This window comes from Zootermopsis nevadensis, unplaced genomic scaffold, assembly GCF_977971745.1.
Source record: "Zootermopsis nevadensis isolate Lab colony 2312 unplaced genomic scaffold, Znev_1.0 Znev_ptg000007l, whole genome shotgun sequence".
In the NCBI taxonomy this organism is placed as follows: Eukaryota; Metazoa; Arthropoda; class Insecta; order Blattodea; family Termopsidae; genus Zootermopsis; species Zootermopsis nevadensis.
The window spans coordinates 14,430,453-14,456,624 of record NW_028259139.1 but is presented as its reverse complement, the minus strand read 5'-3'; the positions used below and the strand labels follow the sequence as shown (position 1 = coordinate 14,456,624).

Sequence of the window (26,172 nt, the reverse complement as noted above, 5' to 3'; positions counted from 1 at the left end):
AAATTTTTGGTTGTAAACTTTCAAGATCAGAAATTTCTGACCTTGAACCCCTCCCTCCACCTTTCGTCTTGTGAATCTTAGTTGTGGACTGTGATTGGCTCTTGCATTCATTAGTTGCAAAATGGGGCAGGTCAGATGCGAACCCAGGAATTGTGTTAAGTCCTTTTAATTAATTGTTGAGTTGGGGGATATTTTGTGCTACTCTATATTTTTATTGGCTGAAACGCCAGTTTTTCAATGAGGATAAAGTTAGATCTAACATGTGCTATCCAGTGAGTGACACAGCACCCAGAATCCTTACGTAAGGGCGCAGGACTTTACTTCGTGAACAAAATCATTAAGGCAAAGCACGAGGAACCAGGGGCGTTCTACATTCGGGGGGGGGGGGGCTGCAGCAAGTTACTCGAACAGATCTTTTTCGAGTCAGGTTCTCCACTACTGAGAAACGAGCACCGGAGATCGATGTGGCCACAAGTGTATACTTGAAGAATAAACAACTTGCGATGACATGTGATATCCGAACCTGGTATATACACTGCAGAAAATCGACGAGGGGACTGGGGCGGTTATAACAGAAGATGCATGGCATGGAGGAAGGGCGTTATGTAACAAGAGACGTGAACATAATTAATTAACTTTGCCATGTGACCCTTTCTGGAAGCCATAAATCTCACAGAATGTATGTTATTTTGTTTCAGGGGACCAATGGACCTCGACCAACTTATGCGGGAAACAGTGGTCAGGGTAAAAGTGGTCCTCGAGGTCCCCCTGTGGGCGGTAACATCGCAACACAGCAGACTAATCTCGGGGGGAACAGCATCTACCGAGGAAGCTCGTGGGGCGGGGGCGCTAACCCCTTCCCGTCGCTGAGGTATGCGACCCCCATGGGCCACACAAATGCTGCCTACACACATCAGCCTGCGGTAAGTAGGGTCCGCGAAGCCGCCCCCCCCTGGTCTCGTCACTGTGAGCAGCGAGTAGGCTGTACCCGTTGACGAGAAAGTTGCAAAATGAACAGCTTCGTAATAAAGCCCAACCGCAAGGCGTTGTGGCCTTCTTAAGAAGCTTATTGTCGCTCAGCTTGTCAGATTTCCCGCATGTACGTCATTCGTTATCAGAGTCTCATCTCATTAACGTCATCCGAAGGACCGGAGAAATTACGTCGTCGTAAACGAATGTAGTTTTTACTGACGAAGGGATTAAATCAGATTTCAAGAAGAAACGCGTAGGATCATTGCGTACACCAATGATATTTACTTTAAATGTGAATTAGATCTCATTTTCCAAAAGGGTTCAAATGCGGAATTGTGCAATGCAAGTTCTTGGAACGCAACAGGTTTTTTCTTTTCACTGTCGATTTGTTTTATCGCATTAACTTTATCCTCCGCACTTAACACTTTTATCTTCTTTTGCAGATTCAGCCATTCTGTTTGTTTTCCAAGCCTCGTTCTTACTGAAGTTATTGCAATTTTTTCATACATTTTCTGAGGGTACTGAAATGTTTCACTCGGCATTGCTCAAAAGAGTGTTGCTGACACCCGAGGGTAGAGGAAAGTCCCGTTAAAGTTTTCGCTGTCCACAGGTGCATTTTGTTTCCATGCAAAGACGTTGAGGCGAGGACAGGGTGCCAGACGTCGTCGTTAACGAATTGGTTATTCCATGTTATGCCCTTGTAAGAGAGGCAGAAACATATGTTTTTATGGAGATTTAATAAGTTCGTCTCATTATTAGAAGCCGTAGCCAAGGTTCTGTGCGCGTGCGTATATTTAAACAGACTCAGCAGTTTAACGGCGTCGTCACTTAATCCAGGAGTCAGTGTTTTTAGTGTTTCACGTTGTAAACGTCTGCGAGGTTTTACATTCGAAATCCTGCATGCAATTTTTTGTTCCCCGTTCTAGCTGAGAAGCTTGTTTTGATGTCCTACAAGTACCAGCAGAACAAGGCAAGAAGAACACTTTCCGGCGAATTGCATGTAAGGTAACTTCCCTCTGATCTCCGTTTACGGGACCGCGTGTCTTCCTTCTCGCCTGTTTACGCAACGTTGCTTTCGTAGGATGTCCTCGGATTTACAGGCCAACTTATAGTCGTCATCGTCGTGAGCCGGGACCCGAGGTCGATTTATGACAGTGGCAGGGACATTCCTCTGCGTCGCATATGTCGTCCACTCAGCTCCCTGACCAATATTGTGCGCCGTCCGTTTCCGGGGCAGGGGGGCCCGAAAAGCAAAACACGGGCAGTGCGTGCAGCTAATCGATGACTGTCTGGTGCCGAGGTTAAGATTCCATGGAATGTATCGCACGTGTTCCTGCCTTGGTACTTAATTAAGCACGGATCGTTTTAGCGTTTGCGTTTATTCCAATGATTATTTTGTACATTACGGTGATTTATTTAACGATAATTGTTATGTTATGTGGCGTGTGGTGGAAGGATTATGATGAATTGTAGAGAACGCCCTGGTGGTCTGTTTTGGTTTCCCGCGTTGAAGGGCCGATGAACTGTTACGAAAATCCTCTGTATAATTGGTCTTGGGGCGGGGATTAAACCCTAGTCTCCAGCACATACAGCGGGAGAGGCGTTTTTGATCTCAAATCTCCTGGGAAAGTTTCGACAGCACTCCGTCTTCCGTGTGCGAAGACAGTCCATTTGTTGCCGCGTTCGTTCAGGTGAGCGAGCAGCTGGCAGTTTTATTTCCTCGACTTGAGCAGGTCTGGTCATGCGTCACGTGACCGCGCTCAACTCCTGGCGTTGTAAGAGGAGCCCCGGCGGTTGCGAGGTCGTGTCGAATGAGGCAAGGTCGTTTCGTCCGCTGTGTCAGAGAGCAATGTTCTGAGGATGAATGAATTCCTCGCACATTTTCTTCGTTTGAGAACTGTCTCTCGTTCTGTACTACGACGCGTGCAGCCACTGTGAATCGTGAAAAACCCGGCGGCCCGTAGCGAGACCGGAGTCAACGTTCTCTGCATCAGATGAACGCGTAACGGGAAGGTCGTGTATCCCTTCTGCGTGCCTCATATCCGAAATCATCTCCCGGCAGATGATTTGGATCAAATCGGGAAGGGAAGGCCACATAGAAATTTCTCTTTTGAAGTTTGTTTTGACTGATCGGTCTGCTATGACCCATTCTTTGCACTTACGTCGAATTTAACTTTAAAAAATTGTTAAAATAAATATTTTGATGCGTTGTGTCGTTAACGAAACACGTACCAAAGACACGTCTACACTGCGCTCACCAGTGTTGGTTAGTGTTATCAGCATTATACTCAGTAACTCTTTTTAGCGCGAGGTTGGCTGGGGAGGATATTCGAACCCAGGACACCTTTACATTATTAGGTTGATCAGATGGTCTGCACATGTTCGATGCATGGAGGAAATTATAAATGCACACAACATTTTAGACGAAAAATCTGAAGAACAGAGACCAATTAGAAAACGTTGACATGGACGGGAGGATATTATTAAAATGGATTTGGTAGAAATATGATGTTAGGGTGTGGAATGAATTTTAGTTGTTCGGTGGTGTGCTGTTGTGAACGCGGTAGAGTAGCTTCAAATTTCGCAGGAGACGGGGAGGCAGTGAAAAATGATTGTTCTACGTGTGTAGGCCCCCCCCCCCCACTGCTGATTACTTGCGTCACTGATTGATATGGTTTGTTATTCGGTGATTCTATGTGGCAGATGTGGAAAGAATCGATAGTGGCAGTACCCTGGACAGCCATCGATACTCTAAGGACATTCGCCCCAGCCATTAGCTAGAGGACTGTTCATGGGTTCTTCAGGAAATTTGATGTTGGGGAGATTTACAAAAATGTTTCGACAAGTCCGTCAACTGTAACGGACAGTTTACGTGAAAACCTACTTGCTGTTGAAATTACGGACTCCCCGCACACAGTTAATTACCTCATGCAGAAATCCCAGCACGTGAATTTCGCTGGGGGATTCCCAGTCAGCCGCGCAGCCATGCGGGGAATATTCCGCTATATCATATCAACCGTCTCTAGAATCATTCACACTTGTTATCTTCGAGAAGTTCACAACAACCCGACTCAAATTTAAATTTCGTTTAATTCAGCCCAGTTTTTCTTTAACTTTGGACATCCGGAAGCAACTAATATTGAAAAAACGTAATCGCTGTTTAGGCTTTGACGACAAAGAACAAAATTCATATAAACTTTCAAAATAGTTGTACGTTTGTCTGGCAAAGAACCGTCGCAATTTTATCCAGTGCAGATGGGGGGGAGGGATCGACATCCATTGCGTCGGCATGAATGTTTACTGCAGGCTGTATGCTCGGTTCATCACCGTGCTTGAATTTAGTCCAAACCTCGCTTTTATGTTTTAAGATCCATCATAATTATCTTATCTATGATTAGATCAGATCAGATCAGATCTGTCAAGTGACCTCTTCCATTTACACTTTTTTTATACCAAGCGTTTGCGTGCATTTTTCGTCTCCCCGTGCTTGCTACATGTTGCGACCGTCTGACCAACCTAATATTTTGTAAAATGCACAGTCCGATTCTTTTATCATGGCCGCTGTGCTGCGCGCAACAAGTACTGGCATCCAGTCGTAGCTGCCCGAAGAAAGGTCGGGTAAATAAAACGGCATCGAACACAAACAATTCGATTAGCTGATAGTTGCTTATTTTTAACCTATACGATGCGTCAAAATTCTATGCTCTGATTGTTGTCTGCCACATCTATTGCGCATTTAAGTAACGTTTGTCACAACAAATAAACAGGACTGTACACGTTATGAAGCTCATAGTGCAGCTGTATACATCCTGCCTCTTACGTTTAAATGTTCTTTTGAGTGTCCTGTTCTCACAGATCGAGAAATTATCAAGGCTGATACCCACGTAAACAACAGGAAGAATTATACTTTTCGTTACAGATGCTATTTCAGTCAGCAGTGATGAAAGCTCTTAACTGAATTACATCAAGCATTTCCGTGGTGTTCAACGACGTGTGAAATTTTGTGCCTTGCATGTAAAAACAGAGGCGACCATTTAACTTGCATTTTCTGTCAAAAACCACGGACACAGCAGTCTGTTGCTGTTGTATTTTTGTACGCTTGTGCGAGATCAGATGCAAATGCGCCCTTGGAACGCCGCCCGCCAGTGTGTGCAGCCACGAACGTAAATGCACCTGTTAATGCAAGACCGGATCAAGGCGGACATCTGAGACAGACTGCGTTTGTGCTGAGAGTCATCTACGTCGGCGCATGCGTCGTGCTTCAAGTTTCGTTTGTTGTCTGTCTGTCTCACCCTGTGTGGAAGCCGCGAAACGTGCCTCAGTGACAGGCGGCCTGACCAGCGTTGGCTCGTGGTGAATGCGGTCCGAGCCCTGAGCCTGGAATTGCAAAAAGGTACAGCGAGAAACGGCCAACGCCCTTTCACACGAGTTGGAAGTCGCGTCTGTTCCGAACGACAGCATCAGGTAGACGGTAAACGTGCTTACTGGTGAGGCAGGAGCATGATTAATGTAATTGGATTAAATAACAGAGAAATGTGTTGACCCGCAACGTTAAGTATCGCGCTAACAAACATGGCAAATCGAGATATGGTCCGCGATATGTTCCTGTGGTTTTGATTGGTCCATTAGTGAAGACGGATGATTACAGGTGACGCATGGAAATGGTAGGATGTAGGGTGATTGGAAAACTTGAGAGCTTCTTGCATTTTCTGTCTTGATAGTGCGAATAGCAGGATCAGCTGACTATGAACTTTGCCCCTAAGCTCTGCAGAATCTGACTCACAGCCCCCAATAAAACGATGCTAATACGCGGTTAATGAAGTCTCAAGTGAGTTTATTAATTAAATGTACTATTCAAGAGTTACTTATCTTTATTTAACGTTATCTTGGAATAGAATCTGATAGTCTCTCAGTTGGCCATTCCAGTTGGATCCAGTCCGTACGTACTGATCGCCTTAATTTCTCATGTTTCGGTTTTCCGTAAGATTTATTCCAACTAAAGGTTCGTTCACACTGGGACGACGAATTCGCATGAACCTCAGGTTGGCGTGTTTGGCTTCAGAGGCTGTGAAACGCATTCCCCCGCGTGATGTTTGAGGCGTTCGTCGTTTCGGAAGGTAGAAGCTTAAATCCGTCTTGTTCTGACGTCTGCCGCAGTGTTTGCTAATCCAACTCCGATGAATGAGGTCTGGCTGGCTGATTATGTGTGGAGAGTGGTCGAGTTCAAGAGGTCATATCATGACTGCAGTAGGAAGTGAGAGCTCTCGAGGGGGGTCGAAGGTTCATACGTCGGCTGCTGGAGTGAGAGAGAGAGAGGGGGGGGGTCTGCAGTTAACAGCGCGTTCCATTGTCTCTGCTCGTGGTGTGTCGCTCTGAGCTGAGGTTCGATTCCCGGTGTTTTGCTACCACAACCGCCTGAGTATTTCACGACATTTGGCATGAACGTCGAGACATAAAAGGTTGCGTACTCTTCCTCAGTCGTATTTTTAATTTCCTGTAATTTGTAGTAAAAACAGGACGGGCGCACGGACTGTGACGTTGCTGCTAATATGGTTGTCTTCTGGGGTGTTGCGCCCTGATGATGGAGGCTTCAAAGACCTCTGAAACGTCGGTTAACTTCTACCATACTGCACGGCTCAACAATCCAGAAGACGGTCGAATAAGGAAGTAATCTCCGGCTCAACATGGCGGCCTCCCGAAAGTCAAATTTAGCCTTTGTTTGACAGCGATAACTAATCGATCACAGGAGATAAGGATAAGAGTATGAACTGTTGATTAAAAATCGATCATAAACATTCCGCCATATTATACTTGAAATATTGTTTATGAATCAATTGCTGATAACGTGGCGACTGAGAAACTTTGAGGTCACATCGTCATGCTGACGTTTGCACAGATGCCCAACCTCCTTTCCGCTCCCTTATCTATGGTACAGCCATCCGACTAAATTTTCACCCCTCCCCACCACAGTAATTGATTTAGAACCTCCTGAAGATGGTTGGTTAACTTCCCGATGTATCGCACCGTTTAGTATGGTGGAATTTTGCCGACGTTTTAGAGGTGTTTACCGCCACCATCTTGAGGGCCGACAGACGTCTTCATATTCGCCTTCGTAAAAACCTGAAATCGCTCTAAACTTGTTTTCTGTCCGTCTTCTTCACTTTCGTTCTTTCTGCATAAATACCGTTTTTTGCTCACGTAAACCGCAATTACAAAGATGCGCATTCTGTACGCCCTTCGGCAAGTTCTGTTAAGCTGACAAAAAAGTTGTCAGTGGAACCACGGTTCCGGAGAATTTGACGTAAATACGTCTTTACGGAAAGGAAGTTTATATATTGGCTTTATTCTAAATATTTCCTTTATACATGTTTCACAATTGTGATAAGTTTGATTAAGACTTTGCTTAATCAACTTGAATTAGTTACCCTTAAAATGGGTCTGTGATAGCTGAATGTAATGTAAAGTAATGTAATGTTTTATAGGTTACAACAATGCCGAGTAAACAGATGACGTTTACTAGGTAACAACAATGCCGAGTAATGTAACGTTCCCTAGGTAACAACAATGCCGAGTAATGTAACGTTTCCTAGGTAACAATAATGCTGAGTAAACAGATGTTTCATATGTAACATAACAATTAAGTTACACTTTTTCGTTTCCCTTTTTTGCCGAATGACCCTTCAATATAGACGTATTTACGTCAAAAACAACATTGCTAGAGTATCGAGATGCGGAATTAATTAGATTCCAAGAATACAACATAAAGTAACACAGCTTTTGCTTAGTAGTTATGAAGGAACGAATATTTGAATCGTTGAGTCTTAAACAAATTACGTGGCTGGAACAATCTCATATGCGCTGAAGTCGGGGCGAATCTGTGCGTATAAAGATAGAAGTATATGACAAGGGAAGGGAGGAGGGGGAATATTAGATAAGGAAGCATATAATGTCTGCACTGTAACAGTGTAAGCTGTTGCTTATTAATCGTTGCTATTGAAAGGAGGTCCTTATGTGATAGTGTACTCTCGAGGTAATCTGAAGGTTTGCTGACGTTTCAAGTAGCCTGACTATGTTTTGTGCGGTCCACGCCGCGCCATCTTGTTGCACAGTTGATATGGCATGACCCGGGTCATTACTTATTGTACGCATGCGTACTAATCAACGCCTGTCGCTGTTAACTTTAGCTGCTGTTGCAGACAGGTTCGCATTTTTGTGAATAATTAATTGTCTCAAACCAAGAATAAATTTGTTTCCTGATATCAGCCGACTGCTTTTCAAATGGGCGACAGAGTATAATAGTAAAAAAGCATGTCGGTGGGCATCGGGTTGATAGCCTCTGGAATATTTGTCTATTACATGCCCCTGACGTTACAGATAAATATAAATTAATAATAATATCCGCCAATTGAGTTTTTAGTGTATTAATTTTTGCAATTTTATATCAAGTGTTCATCTATGTTGCTAACGTGGTACAGTGCAGTACATGAGATTTTATAATGTTTGTAATTTTACTGGTAGTAATAGTGATGCAGACCTGTAAACAGAAGAGTGGTTTAAATTGCAGAAGTAATGCATCACGGGCATTTGTGCAGAAACGAACAAACAAGAATTTAGTATGTATTTATTATTCCAGTCTATACACAAACTTAATTTAAAATGTTGTTGTTAAAATTATAGCGCTTTTTCATCGTATTACGATGTTACAGTTATTCGGCGCTTATTATTAACGACATGTTTCGATGCTATTATTGCATCATATTCAGGTTTTATCGTCATTTATATCTTTAAAACTATTATATATTTCAATGCAACATTTATTGATTTATTGATTTGTTTTGTAGATTTTCTTGTGTAGGTTTTTCAGTCTTCGTAATGTTCTGCATGTCTATAGTCAGATGTTCATTTTCAAATTTTTGATGTGTGGTGTGTCCTACATCTGCTATCGGGTGATGACAATCTGTGAATTTCTACGAATCCCATCTTGAAGTACAATATTGGGAAGTCCCGACTGTGTTCCAATAAAAGAAGAGACTTGACTCGGTCGTCAGGAAACTACATTTTTTGTTTTCTTTTGTGGCTTGTGCCTTTGCTGTTCTTAAAAGATTTGAGATTGACCCTGAGGTGGAAGCTGTCTGGCCGTATGGTTGTGGCGCCGTGTGGTTTACCGGCGTTTGGAAGAAAAGTACAGTCTACAAGTTGTGATTTGGTTTAAGGACTGTTTGCCCGTGTGTTTGTTTACCGCAGTTTAATTTCACTAACACGACAAAACTTTCGTTTAATGATTATTTTCCTGGCACTTCTGTGCATGCATGTAAGGATGCATTTGCGTATGTCGAACAAGCTGGTCACTGCATTTTCCGCATGACTGACGACCTCCGGTTTGTTTCGTGGAAATGCCACATTCTGAGGGCTTCGGGAATTTTCTCCCGGTAAATTTTTCCTGTTAAATTCACCTTCAGGTAAGAGGGAACATTGGTGACAATTATGGAATTATATACTTTATACACAAATGCACTACAGTTTTACTAATCTTGGTCGTAAAATCTGTTATCGAAGATGACAATTCTGGGACGTTGCGCCGTTTCGTCTCGTAGAATTTGGCCGACGTTTCAGAGGTGTTTACTGGCTCCATCATCAGGGCGATGACTCACCAAATATGTACAGTCAAACCTCGGTTCACGAACGCCTTGGATCACGAACAATTCGGTTTACGAACAAATTTTCCAAACACAAAGCGTCTCGGATTACGTACTGTGTCTCGAGTTACGAACACGCAAGCCGTCAACATCGTGGAGCGATAAGCTGGGAGTATCAGCGTCGGCAGTGTTCGTAGAAGAATGATCCAGCATGGGGCCAAAGAAAGACAATGATAGATGTTAAGAAATAAATCATAGCCAAACATGAAAATGGTGTTCGTGTCTCTGATCTTGCTACTCAGTTTGGGATGGCAAAATCTTAAAAATAGAGAGACAATCAAGAAATCCGATGTTGCAAGAGGAATGACAGGTATTACTAAACAAAGATCACAGACGATTGAAGAAGTGGAAAAATTGCAGCTAATTTGGATAAACGACAATATGTTAAATGGCAACAGTGTTTCTGAGGGTATGATTTGTGAAAAAGCAAGGCGATTGCATGATGACCTGGTAAAAAAAAATCCTGGTACGAGCTGTGATACTGATGTTTTCAAAGCTAGCAGAGGATGGTTTGAGAAATTTAAGAAAAGAAGTGGCATACATAGTGTGGTTAGGCATGGGGAGGCTGCGAGTGCGAACCAAAAAGCTGCTGACGAATTTGTGCAATATTTTAGTGATTATGTAAAGGCTAATGGATTCATTCCCCAGCAAGTGTTTAACTGTGACGAAACCGGTCTGTTCTGGGAAAAAATGCCAAGGAGGACATACATCACCCAAGAGGAGAAACCATTACCGGCACACAATCCAATGAAGGACAGTTTTCGTCTATATTTGATCTGCTTAGTGTTGTGTTTATCTTTTTTGTGATAGTTTTAATGGCTTCCATTGATTTTGTGTTAGGAACTTGTGCACAAAGTACTGTTGTAAAATTTTAAATAAGCAATCATCTGGGGTCCAGGAACGGATTAATCCAGTTTACATTAATTCCTATAGGGAAAATAGTTTCGGTTTACCAACGACCTTCAGGAACGAATTAAGTTCGTGAACCGAGGTTTGACTGTATTTAGTCTGCATATTGAAGCTTATGGATGTGATTGGAACTACAGCAGCCTATCGGCTACCCCCTCATCGCCCCCCCCCCCCTCACTCGTAGGTTTTGTATGTCCCAGTGATAGGGCCTGCTTCTTGGAAGGTTGTGTTTCGTCACTGCAGAGCTAATGAGGCGACCGCGTATCCTGCAGGACTCTAGTTTCTACGAGCAAGGCGCGAAACTGGCAGACGAACGGTGACTTTCTGGCGAGTGAGAACTGTTGTGGTTTTTATCTGATAAGGACAGCGAGTGCGTGAATCAGTGTGGTGTTGTAAGCTGGGGCGTAGTGTGTAGTAGTTGTAGCATTTCTGATTCCTCAAATACAAAGTTTTGGTATTTAACGTGTTGCGTTGTGACGGCTTCGTAAAATTAAGGGACGGAACGGACGTCTGTCTCGCCCTCGTGTGTTGTGGCAACAATGGCTGATGTTAGGATGATGCCTCAGGGGTCCTCTCCGCCTCCAGAGGTTTTGCAGGAGTGTCGCCGGCGTGGAAAACGACGACATTGTCGTTCTTGCAGTTGTCTGAACAGTAATAACATGGATGTGGCACCGACAGTTAACGATTTGCCGCAAGTGATTCGCGTCAAGGGTCGTTCTGACTTCTGCAAGTGCGAAAAACATCAGCCAGAAGATCGGGAGGTCAGTGGTAGAGAGGAAACGCCATTTTGTTGGGTGTTTCACAGGCTGGAAGTACAGGCAACTCTCGGTTTACGAAGGAGTTCCGTTCCAAGACGTTCGTTATGTGTATCTTGCGTTCCTGAGTTTTTAAGATACGTATCTTATAAGTTGGCAGCCATTTTAAAGCATTGAAACCATGTACCAAACATCGAATTGTCTATACCAGAGGTTCCCAAACTTTTATACCTTGCGTCCCCCTTTAAACATTTCATAAATTTCACGACCCTCTTCCAGAACAAGTGCAAGCAAACAGATATGACGTAAAATTTAGCTATGAGTATACGTGTTTTTATAATTTAGTATATATTATTCAATGCATTTTATTTAAAAAAACTGTTTTAAAATATACGCTTCATACCTGGCTTAGTGGGATGAATGTGGTTGCTTCTGTGAACATTACTTATCATACCGAGGTTCGAGAAATGGTCACTCCAAGGTCGTTTTCCAGGTTCATCGTAGCGATACTTTGTTTTGATGGCTGCCACTGCTGAACTGCCTCAACCAAGCAAAGGATGTTAAAAATGTTGCTCCACATTTCGTTTTAAAAGTTTTTCATACACACAACACCCCCCCCCCCCTCCAGGGGGGGCGCCCCCCACACTTTGGGAACCTCTGGCTAATACAATATATTATAGTAGGGGGAATCACCGATTTGTTTCCCACGAGAAAACATTCTGCGCGGCGTGGCATGTAAACCAACGTTTTTTTACTGGTTAGGTTAGTTTTATTAACCAAGAACAGTTCAGTATAATTATCATAATAATTTTATGATAATTATTGTAATAAATATATTTTTAAAAGTTTATTAATTTAAATCTTATAATTATGTTCACTGTACGTTTTTGCATTTCGTTTTATAAGGGACTCTCTATATTGGCGACTTTAAGAAATTTTGAATGAATTGTGACGTTCGTTATAGCGAATGTTCCTAAACCGAGAGTTGCCTGTAAATGCGGTTGAAACTATGCGAACATGTTTCAGAATATATTCATCCTTGTCGTCGTAATATAAATTATATCTACCAAATTATTTGAAAATGTTGCGTCGGAATTGAAAAATTTTGTTTCGTGATGAAATTTAGAATAATGCTGCCCGTTTTAGGGTTCACTGCTCAGCCATTTTGCAGCAAGTACTGACTGAGGAAGGAAGAGCCACACTGAACTAACTAACTAACTAACCAACCAACCAACCAACCAACGCGAGGTCTTGTTACACTCAGTATACGTAACGTCTCCGTTTCCACACTGACCGTCTTAGACACTCCATTTTTTCTCGCTTCGCACCGTAAGCAGATTTTTCGACCGTGTCGACTGAGATTAAGATTTTTTTTGTTTTCAAATTAAATTGGGAGTTTTTGTTCCGCTGTTCGCTACAGAAGTTATCTTTGGAAGCCAGCGTATCTGTACTGTGTTTGCGCGGGCGATGAACAGAAAAACGGTAGAAGAGTTTTGGGCATTCGTCAAGGAATTGATAGACGTAGCATTGAAATTTTATCAGTATTTATCACGTTTAGGTACCGTTTTTACTACCGAAGATTCAAGTGGATTTATTTAAATAAAAAACTATTCTTTTAACGGAGCGATTAATTTTTCGTGTTGCCAAACTGATCATTGCGATCAAGGAAAACCTACGGCCTGCAGCGTCCACATTGTCAGAAAATGACTAGATTTGGCACGTTTGGTAAGCGTAAAATATTCTCTTGGACAAACCGCGACGGAACGCGCGGTATGAGTTTGCATAAATTTTTGATGTGTTGAAGACTATTTCGTTGCGATTCGCCCAATCCACGACGAATAGCTGCGTCATGGATGTGAAACCAAAGTACCTCTGCAGCATGCAGGTCTGAAAAGGGTTATCGTTTTAAGTAGAGTAACACGGACTTTGCGCAAAGTCCGTGTTTACCTTTCACTCTCTTAATCATTCAGTTTTGACTAAGTCTGTAAACTTCCAGGAAACACAAATTTTTACTTCTGGATAATTAGGCTGAGGTTAAATTTCAAAGTTCTTCAATATTAAATCTAGAACTTTCGCCGGAATTCAAATAAGACTCGTTAACTATTGTCAGGGCAGACTGTGAATAGATCGGACTTCATTCGGGCTGGAACAGAACGAAGTGGGTTGCGCGTAACATAATTGAAGATGAATTTTTAGACTCGGGCCTGACGAAATTTTAAAAAAATTCCGGTCCGTGCTTAATGTAGCTTCATGTCCGCGAAAATTAAACATCACGTTCAGAGCATAAAACATCCTTCTTCATTTTCGTCGTGTTGAAGATCATGATTTCAACCACGTTCAATTCGGGCGACATTGTTTATACCAAGGCAAACATTTACGTAAAATATCATTAATTGTTTGTAAGTATTTATTGAAAGTTGTGAATATTTTTCGGCAGGCTGAAGCTTCTTTTAAAAATGTGTTGTTATGGGTTAAATATTGAATTTCTTTGTCCAAACACCCATTTCTCTAACTTACAGGTCTGTCACTGATGAATGTTAAGTGTAGGCCTGTTATTTATATTTTCATGGCGTCAGTTACGTTTATTTGTGGTGGCATCGAAGAATATCAATTCTGCAAGCTTACCGTGTGCTAAGTTATTCTAACGACGTCTGTCTTTAATAGAGTGCGTCGTTATTTCAAACCACATTGCAGTTCAAGTGTTGCAAGGTCGTTGTACGTCCCATTTGTGAATGAAAACAATTGTGATACATAAAACTCGGTTTGAAACTGATCTGTGAGTTCTAAGATTATCGATGTTGATTAGTATTTATTTTTCAGGAAGAAAAAATTGTGTCATTTGTATTTATTTAAAGTCATGTTGCGACTTTGATGGCGAATGAACGGTTCGTGTCGTATGTGTAAATGTTCGCTTCGAATAAAAACAAAATTAACAAATCCACGCACTCATTTACTTAATTGGTAAATATTTTTTAACACCCATGTGCAACTATTTAATGAAATGCTTTCATATCACCGAATCAAACATACAAGCCTGTGGAAAAAATGGAAAAAGTAACTAGTATTGACCATTACGAATACTTGGTTATTTATTTCTTAATTGTTGCTATGTATGCAGTGACGTCATCACGGTCGATGACTATCTCGCTCGCGAAAGGTCATCCTCCCAAATTTGAGCATAGCCGATTAAACATGTATTTTTGGGTTTGGAGTAACCACCAGTGGCACAACATCCGCACCAAATTTCATGAAAATCCATCCAGCTAATCTCGAATTACTGTATACGCGCTGACGATGACGTCATTAGGTTGTCGCAAAGGATTGTGGGCAATGACGTCATCACGGAAGATCATCTTTCCCGACTCACGACGTGAAGCAATTGTCGCGCCGGTATTACGTAATGTACGAAATGAACATATCGTGTTTCATGAAAGTCCCTCCTCCGGTGAAATGCAAAGAGTCGAGAGTGAATTTGGCAGGCGTTTGTGGGCCGCTAATGCTACTGAATGCGGTTGTAGTTCGTGGCTTTTTATCCAGTTTTATTAACCACAGCGACCGAACATGTGATTGCGATCGGGCTTTTGTATACATGGCAAAGCGCCTTCGGATTTCTTAAACGACGGAAAATTTCTTGAGTAGCTGTGCGACTGTCAAAGTATTATCGACTTGCAGCAGCCGCTCGCGGTAATATGGCGCCGGTGCGTGCGTTCTGGCCGTGTCGCTGAAATGTCGCATTCTTTGCAGCCATTTTGTTTCTGCGTAGTTTCATTCCGGACTGTGGGTAAGTACGTTAACGCTATGGATTAAGGTAACAGCGAGTTTCCCTGCTTGAAACACGCATGTCCGTGGATCAGCGATACCATAAGCAAGAGAGGAATATCTGTCTTCTTATTAATTGGATACATCGTGACAGCGCGTTTGATGAGATTTCAATTAAAGATGAAACAGAAAAGAGTGTCAAACCACGACCATATATTTACACCTAAACTGCGAGGTATTAAATTTTGAATGAATCTGTCGAAGTTATTTTCCGTGCCTACAAAACCATGGGTTGCAAATTACTTTTAAAAATTCGTTTTCTGGACTCACATTTCGAGTGTTGCAAGATACTTGGGCACATTCTGATTTGAACTTGGAACACTGTTGTCGAGAAATGACCTTGACAGGACAAGTGTCGCCTGGCACGTGTTTCGGCGTTGGTAAGGGATGGACCAGACGAGAAACAGAAGCGGGAAATCTTCAGGAAGTACATTTTTTGCGAGTTCAGTTTGCCATTTCTACTTTGATGCTGTTCTTACGTATTTTAGATTCGTGCAAAGTTCGTGGAGGGAATTGTGATGCATTTTCGAGCTTTGTGTTTAAAATACACTTGTCATCTGGTTTAATGCAAAACTGACCGTCTGTCAAGCGGTCATATACAATATTTGCGTCATATTTGCTGATATGGCGATGCCTCAAATTTATTGTGTCAAAAGAATATTTCCGTCGGAATCTTAATCTTCCCCAAGCCACTTAAGGCGACACGTTTCCTTTTCGAATACGAATCGCCGAATGAGGTACGATACGGCGATCGTAAGGGACACGCGAGTGGAAGTGGTCGTGGCCAATTTGAGACTGAGACTCGGGGTGATTGTAGCTGGTTGAGACTGGAACTGACAGCGATGGTGGACTTGATCCTGCCCGTGTTACTGTGGGTCTTGTTGCTAATTTTTCTGTGGGATTCTGTGCAAGCAAAATGAAGGTCAGCCCGACTAGCGCGTGTTCGTAATTATTAACTTTAGGCCTTCCTTTGGCAGACGGTCTTTTCATTACTGACCTAGTCATTTTGGTTTTAAAGGAGTTGTAACAATAGTCACTCATGAAATTGGAACGATATGCTCCAAATAGAAAATCGACTACTCTCAGTCAGTAATCGTGTAAATGGACGGTTACAATATCAAGAGGTATTCCTGTCCGCGGTGGTATTATAACGTGGTTTCCTCCTAAGAAGTACAGCACATCTCGGTCTGTTAAGGAACTAAGGTCAAACATTTACCATTCTGCCCCACCCGTAAACCACGTGACATTCCGAACAAATCGTTGACGGGTCAGTGCGTGCCTTTGGCACCATCGTCATCCCAGGCCAGGATGTAAGGTGCCTGCCCACGCAAGTTGATAGTAAATGCAGCTTCGTGTTACTTGCACAAGTTACTGGTTGATAACAGCCAGTGATGTAGAGAGATATGACTCACCAGTGTTTAAACTCGCTAATTTGAATGTGTCTGCTGCTTTTCAAAATCGTATATTGACTTCGCCTACGAAATCCTTTATCAGCGCCATGGAATCGTCCCGTTCTTTTACTCTGCCACGAAGTTTTGAACAGGATCGTTGTGTGAGTACTGTTCGAATTTTGCTTACCAAAAAACGTGGATTCTGACAAATGTTAAGAATCACATTTACTGATTCTATGCATCAGACTGGCGATACATGAGACATTTTTAATTAATTTGCGTCGATTCGTTGATGCTTTCTTAAGAAATCCCATGTTTTGAAACAAAAATCTGCATTTGTATGGCAGACAGCTGCAGAAACATTCAGTATGTTGTCCGTCGCGGATAGATACACGTACACGTCAGATCTTGAAACCGAAGTTTCAAATCCAGTGTGTTTTGTTAGCACCAGCATTAGAGTTTTTACAGTGCCATTTCAGTCGGTGCACAAACATTTGCTAGACAGGAAAATTAATAAATAAATAGTTTGCCGTCTTTGCGGAACTTTTCTGCAGAGATACGAATTTATTGTTCGCTCGTATTGGTAATTTTTCGCCCATGCAAGACTTTTCGAAGCATGCACCACAAGTTATTCTTTTCCAGCAACTTTACTACGATTCTTCTCAGACGCTCGGAAAATTCTTGGAGCTTCGCCCTGTACATATTTTCTTGTCATCGTGGACGCAAAAATTCGTTTATCGTTAAGTCTCAAAAGTTATCACTTGTCCAGATTTATGTGACGTTATTTAGCGCTAGGAAAGACCCCCTTCATTTGCTGTCTGGTCCACTGTGCAATGTCCTTGCCACTCTGCAGATGCCTTAGGCAGGATTCACACGGAAGTCTATTCCGTAGCGGTAAACACAGTATCTTCTTCACATGTATTTTTGCAGCCCGCATTTAGAAATAATCCTCATTGACACGTGAAATGGATTTCTCGCTCATTTGAAAACTACAGATTTGTCAAGATCCTAAAATAAAGAATTCACGTTTATGAAATTCATAGATTCAAACTTCAAATCTCAACATTTATCGTAACCTAGCCGAAATTTCAACACGGAAAATGAAAGAAAACTAACCCAGCGTGTCCTAACCTAAAATAACCTCCTTCAATCTGATATAATGTGACTAAACAAAACTCAGCCTGTCCAGACCGTACCTACGAAAAGATTTTGTGACGTTAGCATCTAAAAATCACAAATCCACGTTTCTTCCTTTCCTGTAGATGGTTACCATGGCAACCATACTAAATTACCGCTAGTTTTCCTCATCGAACGTAACATAAACTGAAACAAAAGAAGCCAGGAAAAGTGTAATCTGAAGATGGCTGTCTTCTGGGTTGTTGGGACGTGTTTTCTACCAGACTAGTATACTCATGCGTTGTTTGCAACGTATCATAACTTCCAATAAAAGAGCCTGCAAAGTAATATTCAATATTAGAACACAGAATACCCTCTCATTTTCTTTTATCTTCTTGAAACTTGCATTTTGAGATATTTATTCCGCCTTGTTCCGTGAAATAACTTTTGTAACACATTTTGAAACGGTATCAATTCTGACATATTCAAAACTAATCTAACCAAAACTAACCTAATCTTATGTAACGTAACTTCTTGCAACCTCAACTATCCCAACCTGGCCAAGCAAAACCTAAATTAAAAACTTAATGTCTCATCTAACTTATCATTACTTTCCTGATCAAAACTAAACAAACTTATCCTGTTCTAATTTAACATAAATAAAACTTGCGTGTCTTAATCTCACATAACCTATCTTAACAGGCATTATTCAAAGTAACCGTCTCTTCTTCTGCTCTTGGGTAAAACGAGCCGTGAGACTCTTATGCTGGGTTTACGGGGTTTAATTAAAGATCGACTCAACTGTGTCTTTAGGTATTTATTTCAGGTGATTGTTGAATTAATTTCTCCGAACGTAGCCTAACCCGAACACACAAAACCAAGCCTGAAATAACCCAACCACATTATCTATCATAATCGTCAGATTTTCAATTGTTTTGATTTAAATTATTTTTAAAACACCAAATTCCACAGTCGTTCTGTTAATCTCATTGTTCGCTGCTAATGACAGCTTCTTTGCTCTGAGGTGTGGTCCACGGAGTGATCACTGCTTACAAGAGCTACTACTATCTGCATTAAACTATTTTGCGGTTCAGGATGGCAGTAACGACAATGAACACGCCGCACCAAAGTCTGTCATGGCACATCACATTCACAGGGCAAAAATTAAATGAATTAACTGTTGTATCATTAATTTTATAAATTTCCTTTACTTAATTATTCAGGACCCCCCCGATTAAACTGTTTTATATTTTTCATTTATTAATTGTTTGTTTATGGAGTACAGGAGTGGCAAAACGTAACCCTACTTATTCAATTAATTTTCAAGGAAATATCTGTTCACTTAATATTGTGTTTTCCAGGAATGTGACCACAGTGTTAACTCGTTACGTTTTTAAGTGTAAACGAAACCAAGTAGACCAATAATACGTTTCATATAGTTTAATTTGAATTTACGTTAGAAAAACATGGAAAATTACTGTTAAAATGTTTTTTTCTTTCAATGGAATAAGAAAGTCTCACAGTGTATGATGTGTAAATATTTTGTTTTAGGATAAACAGCTAATGACGAATCACAAATGTTGTCTGTTCATTGTGTTTGCAGTATGGATCTCAGCGTGTTCCTACAGCAGCTTCACCCTCTAACACCAACAGTAGTTCAAGTTCCAACACAGGCTCCCAGAGCGGAACGTTGAGCACCAGTCTCAGTAACAATATGGGGTCTGGTCCGGCTGGAGAGCAGCTATCAAAAACTAATTTGTATATACGTGGCCTGAACCAGAACACTACGGACAAGGACCTGGTTCAAATGTGTTCAATGTGAGTACACGGCTAGCTTACCTTCTGGTCACTCGTTCTTCTCTGGGCGTGAAGCGCGAATGGGATGTGTGACGCCGACCGCTCACTCCCTATCTAGTGCCGAGAGACTGCATGGCCCGGTCAGGATAGATTTTTATCGTTCATGGGGAAGGAACACTACAGTGCGTGATGCAATGTAAAGTTGTTGCAAATGAGTCATACATCGTGAAACAAAATACTCGTCTCTGGGTCATTGTGTTGTACGTTTTTAAAATAAGGGCTGAGGTGAAGAAAACTAGACTTTACAGTTTTTTGATCTTAGGGATGTAAAATTCTTGGAAACTTTGAATCATGGGGAAATTTTAAAAAATTAGGTTTCACCGGTAAAAAGTTAATAATACCTACTGCAAGAATTGACACACGTAATAATTTTAAGTATTATAATTTTAATATGTTATTTCCGAAGGGTGTAAAATTAATTTTCATTGCACGCACCACATAGGCTGAGGTTAAGACCTCCGGGTATTGAGGGGGGTGGGGAGGAGCTAAGAATATATTGCAGGAGTGGTAATGGACAGGTGGTCCTCAAACTTGGTGTGGTTGATCCCCCTGATAAAGAATAATTGTTACTCTGGGTGTGAGAATTGGAAAGATTATTTGGAATGACCTAAGCAATGGAAAATGGACGTGATGTTTGGAAACTTGGATATCAGGATTCTCATATAGGTCAGGTTCTTTGAAAATTGTATCGAAAGAAGTAGCAAAATATAAATTAGATTATATTGAGAATGCAGGAAGATGTACAAGGGTGGCATTAGCCTACAGTTATACATTCTTGCTGATCACCACTTAGGGACATGCTTCATCCTACATGAGGGAGTAACGTCAGGAATTAATAGGGTGGACCGCTTATCTCTTCACTGCCATATTGTTCAAATGCAACATGTTTTCGGTGCAGGTACATTTTGTTGACTTAGTCATATTACAATTAATCATTTTAATAGTTATGAATATATTAGCATTTGATTAATTGTTAATATTTGTATGTGATATGAAAAAAAAAGAGTTGTTCATAATGTGTGGGTTAATGCTTTTTTATTGTTTGATGTTGCTTATAGGTATGGAAACATCATATCGACGAAGGCAATATTAGACAAGAACACGAATAGATGTAAAGGTATGTTTTTAATATTTCTTTTAAATTTACTTATATTTATAATAATCTATTAAGTCGAGAAGAATGAGATGGGCGGGGCACGTAGCGTGCATGGATGGGACAAGAGGTGTGCACCGGGTGTTGGTTGGGAAGCCTGAGGGGAAGAGACCGCTGGGGAGACCTAGATGTAGATGGGAGGATAATCTCAGGCGGGATCCATGGGAGATAGGAGTTGAAGGAGACTGGATTTTGTTGGTCCGGTGTAGGGCTTTGGTTAATTCGGTGATGAACCTTCGGGTTCGGTAAGCCATCTAGTTAGTCAATAATAATAATCTTTGTAGCCAGAATGTCAATTGCTAAAGTAATCTTGAGACTTGCAAGGAATGCAGGAAGTCTGAAGTGTTGAAGGCTGATGCTATCTTTCTTCCCTCCTTCACCCCACTTCCTCACCCTGCAAGTCTCAAGATTACAGTCTTACACTGTATGTAGAATCATACTGTGTTGGAAGACCAATTTACAAGTTGGTGTAGGAGACTGCATGGAAGATCGCAAAATTTTAAGGACTCTGTCTAAGGGCATCACAAAATAAGGCTCTGTCCCGTTTACATAATGATTGAGTCAGAACGATCTTACAGATTGGCTTATATGACTGTTAACATGAAATAATTTTCAATGAACTGAATTAAGAATAAAAGTGCTCAAGGAAGACTGTGATGTAGTGGATGTGCCATAACTTTGAAATGTTATCATAGCGTGGAGTTGTGAAAATAAGCTAATCTTAAAAAAATATGTAATAATGGGATGAGTTTTCTTTAGAATTAGGAGTTAAAGCTTTCACATGTTTTGCTTGCCAGCCAGGATAATTTACGAAACAATATCTGGCTTAATACGTCTTTCCCATCCATGTGATCGACTGCTCTCAGAAGATACTGTTTTGAAATAAAAGTGTTCCTTAATTATTCGCCGGCCGCAGTGGCAACGCGGTCTGAGGCATGAACCTTGTGCGCCTAGCTGCTGGGACCGTGGGTTTAAGTCACACTCGAGGCATGGATGTTTGTCCGCGTCTTTCTGTGTTTTTATAGATAGAGGCCTTGCGTCCCTACCGTTCATTAGCTTTACAGTAATAGGTTTTCATCTGCAATACATGAATATTGATGCCAGTGAGGAAAAAAAAAAAACTTTGTTCTCTCTTTGGAGTCTGCTTTCTGCTCTTTACCATTTCACCCTTGTAAACAGTAGTCTACTCTGAAGTGAGACTAATTTGTACTTTCTTACACCATGGAGCTGAGTCCTTTCTTCATCCTGTTTCTGTGAGCTCCATTTTAATATTATTCTCCCACCTGTGTCTAGGTCTTTGTAGGGGTCTCTTTCTCTTTTGTTTGTCCACCAAAACCCTTTATGCATTCCTCTTCTCTTCATGTGGTCTACATTCCCTGCCCATCTTATCCTCCTTGACTTGATCAGTCTAATTATGAGATAGTATAGTTGCGTCATATTGTGATATTAATTAAAATAATTATTATATTTGTTTACCGTCAAATCACAATAAAATAGTAAGATAAGATAATTAAAATGATTAAAATACTGAGTCAATAACGAACCTTGTTCTGAGATGGTAACGCTTCTGGATCTCTCCTCTGAACCGATTGCTATTTCATATATGACTGGTATAAACATCAATAACACCACCTCAACAATAATGTTATATTAATAATATCTAGACACAACTTCCATAAAATATACTGAGAAAGATGATAAAATTATAAAATTGTAAAAACTATAAATAATTGTAATTTGAGTTTAAAAGTTTATAATTTACACCTGATGACGGTTTGATAAACCGAAACATGTTGTGAATGTTCCGATGTAAATCGAATGCTCGATATGGAACATAAGATGATATTTTAATCATTTTAATTATCTTATCTTACTATTTTATTGTGATTTGACGGTAAACAAATATAATAATTATTTCAGTCTAATTATGTTTCGCGAGGAGTACAACTGATGAAGTTCCTCCCTTACTGTGAAGCTTTCTCCACCCTCTTGGGTCCAAATTTTCTCTTCAGCACCCTGTTCTCAAACATCCCTAGTCTCTGATCCCCAAGACTAAGTTTCACACTCATACCCATACAAAACTACATGCTATATATTTATATTTATTAATCTTTACATTTGTAGGCAGCAGATGAGAGGACAAAAGGTTATGAGCTGAGTGGTAGCAAGCATTACCCGAATTTAATCTGCTCTTAATTTCCTCGTGAATCGAATTTTGATTTGTTACTGTTGCTCCCAAATATCTGAACTTCGCCGCATTTTCAAAGGATCCATTAGCTGTCTTTATGTTATGGAATGCACGCTGGTTTGAGTCTCGGGGGAAGAAATTTCTCATGAGATTTTTGACCGGTGTATGGGACCAGTGCCAACCCAGCATTGTGAGGAAATTGGGGTGCTACAATGAGTAGCGTAATCCGGTCAGGAAAGCTAGCAATGGCTGGGGGTTCGTCGTGCTGACCACACGCCACACTATATCTGGTCGGATGATCGTTCACCTCTGCTTAGGCATGTGAACGTGAGGCCAGCAGTCAAGCTAGTCGGCTATGGCTCTCTGGAGCTCTTACGCCACGGATTTAATTTCTGGTGACGAGTCGTCAACATATAATTAGTTTTCTTTGTATTCACTTCTAGGTCAACCTCCTTACTAACACCAGTTAGAGCTTCTGTGATTTTCTTTATGGTATTTATGTTATCTTCCAATTGGTTTGCTTCATCAGCATAAACGAGAAGCTGATGTGTCCCATTCAATTTCAGTCCGACCTGGTTTTCTTGGACCTTCCTAATGGCTTATTCTAAAGCAAAGTTGAAAGGAAATGGTGTTAAAGCATCTCCCATTTTCAACAGAAAACATGTCAGACAAATGTTTACCCATGTGGACTTTACTCTAGGTTCGTTTAAACACATGTTAATAAGCCTAACTAGTACTTCCCTTCTAACTGAATCATGCGCTTTTCTTGAAGTATGAATGGTTGATGTACTGTCTTGTACTCCCATCTCTTCTCTGGTATCTGATGAATACAAAACATCTGATCAGTAATTGACCTGTTACTTCGAAACCCATGCCGATGGTCCACAATAATTTTGTCTACGTACGGACTCCACCTTGGGAGAAGATTGTTGGATAGAATTTTGTATGAAGTCGATAACAGTGATATGCCTCGATAATTACTACAGTCAGTTTCTTTGTCCGTATGTATTTATATCTAATTTGAATTTTTATTTGTGCCACATGTATATCTTTAAATAAGATTTAGAGAGAATTCCAAACAAATGTTTGAAAGATAAAAGTTGAAATCATTTTGTAATACATTTAAAATCTGATGAGGCAGTGTACTTCTAGAAATTTGGAATTGTATCCTGTAGCATGTAGTCAGAATAGGAGAAATTTTCAGCGTCTTTGTATTTTGGTTTTGTCAGTGTGTTTGTGTTATACTTTTTTTCCCCAAATGTTAATCATGCTTTGAAAAAGAATTTTGTGTGTGAATGGTTATGTGATGTGGTTTGACATACAGGCTTACTGGAGTTGGACATTTTGTTTTTAATTTGGTATGTCTACACCTCCACTCCCTCAAATTGTAGCTCATATTTGGTTGCGTGAACTTTGTTGTTTGTTACATGTTTTTTTTATTGTGCTTTGTTTTTATTGTAGGTTACGGGTTTGTTGACTTTGAGACTCCAGCATCGGCCGAGTCGGCAGTCAAAGCCCTGCAGGCGAAGGGAGTTCAGGCGCAGATGGCGAAAGTGGGTATCTCGTTGCTGCGTAGACTGCCCAGTGTACGTTATGTTGCATGATGAGCAATACTGCTTGCCGCAGGGAGAGTACAATAGTATACCTATACTCCATAACCTTGTTCTAACCCTTATGAAAGTCTGTGTTATAGAGAATATGTTTTGCATGTTTTATTTGTTGGAAGTAACTTTAACTACATGAGCAAGTTAGTATATTAACGTTGTGTTGAACCGTCTGGCATAAATATAAACCCTTTGACATGCAAGGAAATTTTTAAAAAACATTATATGAATATTTTTCAGTTTGTTGAAAGAAAATGCAGTGGTTATTTATAGAGAAATGCTTAAATCATTTCTGTTGTGATATTAGCAGATTAAATATGGGGAATGCTTTGGTTTACTGCAGCACAGAATCTTTTTTCTTCCCATCTGCTGTCTAATAATGTATGGATGAAAATATACAAGGCTATTAATTTAACCTGTGGTTTTTATATGGCATCAAACTTGGAATCTCACATGACGGGGTCGATATGGATGATGTTTGGGATCAAGGTGGCAAGAACAACATTTGGATGTCAAATCAATGAAGTGACAGGGCACTGGACAAAATTGTACATTGAGAAGCATCACTCTTCATACTCTTCTCAAGATGTTAGGTTAGGTTAGGTTGTGTTGTAAGTTTCTAGGAAGATGAGATGACATGTTACGTGAATGGGGGATGTGACAGTGCATAACAAAATTTTGGTTGGAGAGCCTGAGGAGACCTAAGCATAAATGGGTGGGAGGATAACATTAAAGTGAATCTTCAGGAAATTGGATAGGAGGGTTTTGAATGGATTCATCTGGCTCAGGAACATATGGAGCCATTGGCTGTTTCTTGTGAACTTCTTAAAAATTCTTTAGGTTTATTGACTAGCTGAGTCATTGCCCTGATGATAGTCGCAGCAAGGACCTCTGAAATGTCATTGAACTTCCACCAGACGACACGGCGCAACGACCCAGAAGACGGCCGTTTTTAGACTTGCTGCCATGAAAACGTAAAATTCTAAGTCTTGTTGTCGATGAAGTCTAGGAAGTGTGGAATAGAAATGGTATTCTCTGCAAGCACTGGTTTATGCCATATAGCTGTGAATTGCAGCAGTAAGCATTAAATAGCATGAAAATGCCTAAAGGACTTGGGTCCTCTTTTTTATGGTGTGTGTGGTTATCAAGCCAGTTTGTCTGCCACTAAGTGACTGGACAGCTCTGCTGTCTTGTTCATTTGTTACGTTCACTTTAGTATCTGGCGTGTGTTACATGAAGTGAAGGAACCGAATGAATTGTAAGCATACAGGAACTATAAATACAACGGAACTGTCTAGCCTCGATTGACTGTTTTCTGTCCCCTTGCTTGCACTGTACATCACAAGCATTGAAGTCACCACGTTGAGTAAGCACTTTGGTTTGGAGGTGGGGGGATGTGATGTGCCTTTTAGAGTCAGGAATGTGTTGTTTTGCTACAGAATTGATGTATGTAAGCAGCGCATATAAACCTGCCAGTGGAACACATTTGAGGCCAGTGAAGGTACAGTGTTCACTTTCCATCTCGGTACATTGGGTTCATTGCTGCCTCAAATATGTGCATTGCTGACCCCAGGAGCCACTGTATTTTCTAGTTTTTGTTAAATACAATGCACCATGAGGGAAGTTTTAAAATGTCCCATGATGTGCAGACACCCCAATGGTTCATATTCTATGCCAGCCAACATGCACGTATAATCAATTTATGAGAATTT

The 26,172-nt window shown here is 40.9% G+C and overlaps 1 protein-coding gene across 11 annotated transcripts in view; it reads left to right on the top strand.

The window, feature by feature from the left end:
* Nucleotides 1-26,172, top strand: part of shep (RNA binding motif single stranded interacting protein alan shepard) — a 148,486-nt gene that overhangs the window by 93,180 nt on the left and 29,134 nt on the right. For 8 of the 11 annotated variants that reach the window (XM_022071757.2, XM_087344423.1, XM_022071750.2 and 5 more), the window contains 4 exons: nt 699-923; nt 19,262-19,476; nt 20,574-20,632; nt 24,318-24,442. In XM_022071757.2, the coding sequence (XP_021927449.1) occupies nt 699-923; nt 19,262-19,476; nt 20,574-20,632; nt 24,318-24,442 (624 nt within the window). The remainder of the gene's footprint in view (nt 1-698; nt 924-19,261; nt 19,477-20,573; nt 20,633-24,317; nt 24,443-26,172) is intronic. The other 3 variants (XM_022071759.2, XM_022071760.2, XM_022071754.2) reach the window with 2 other exon arrangements.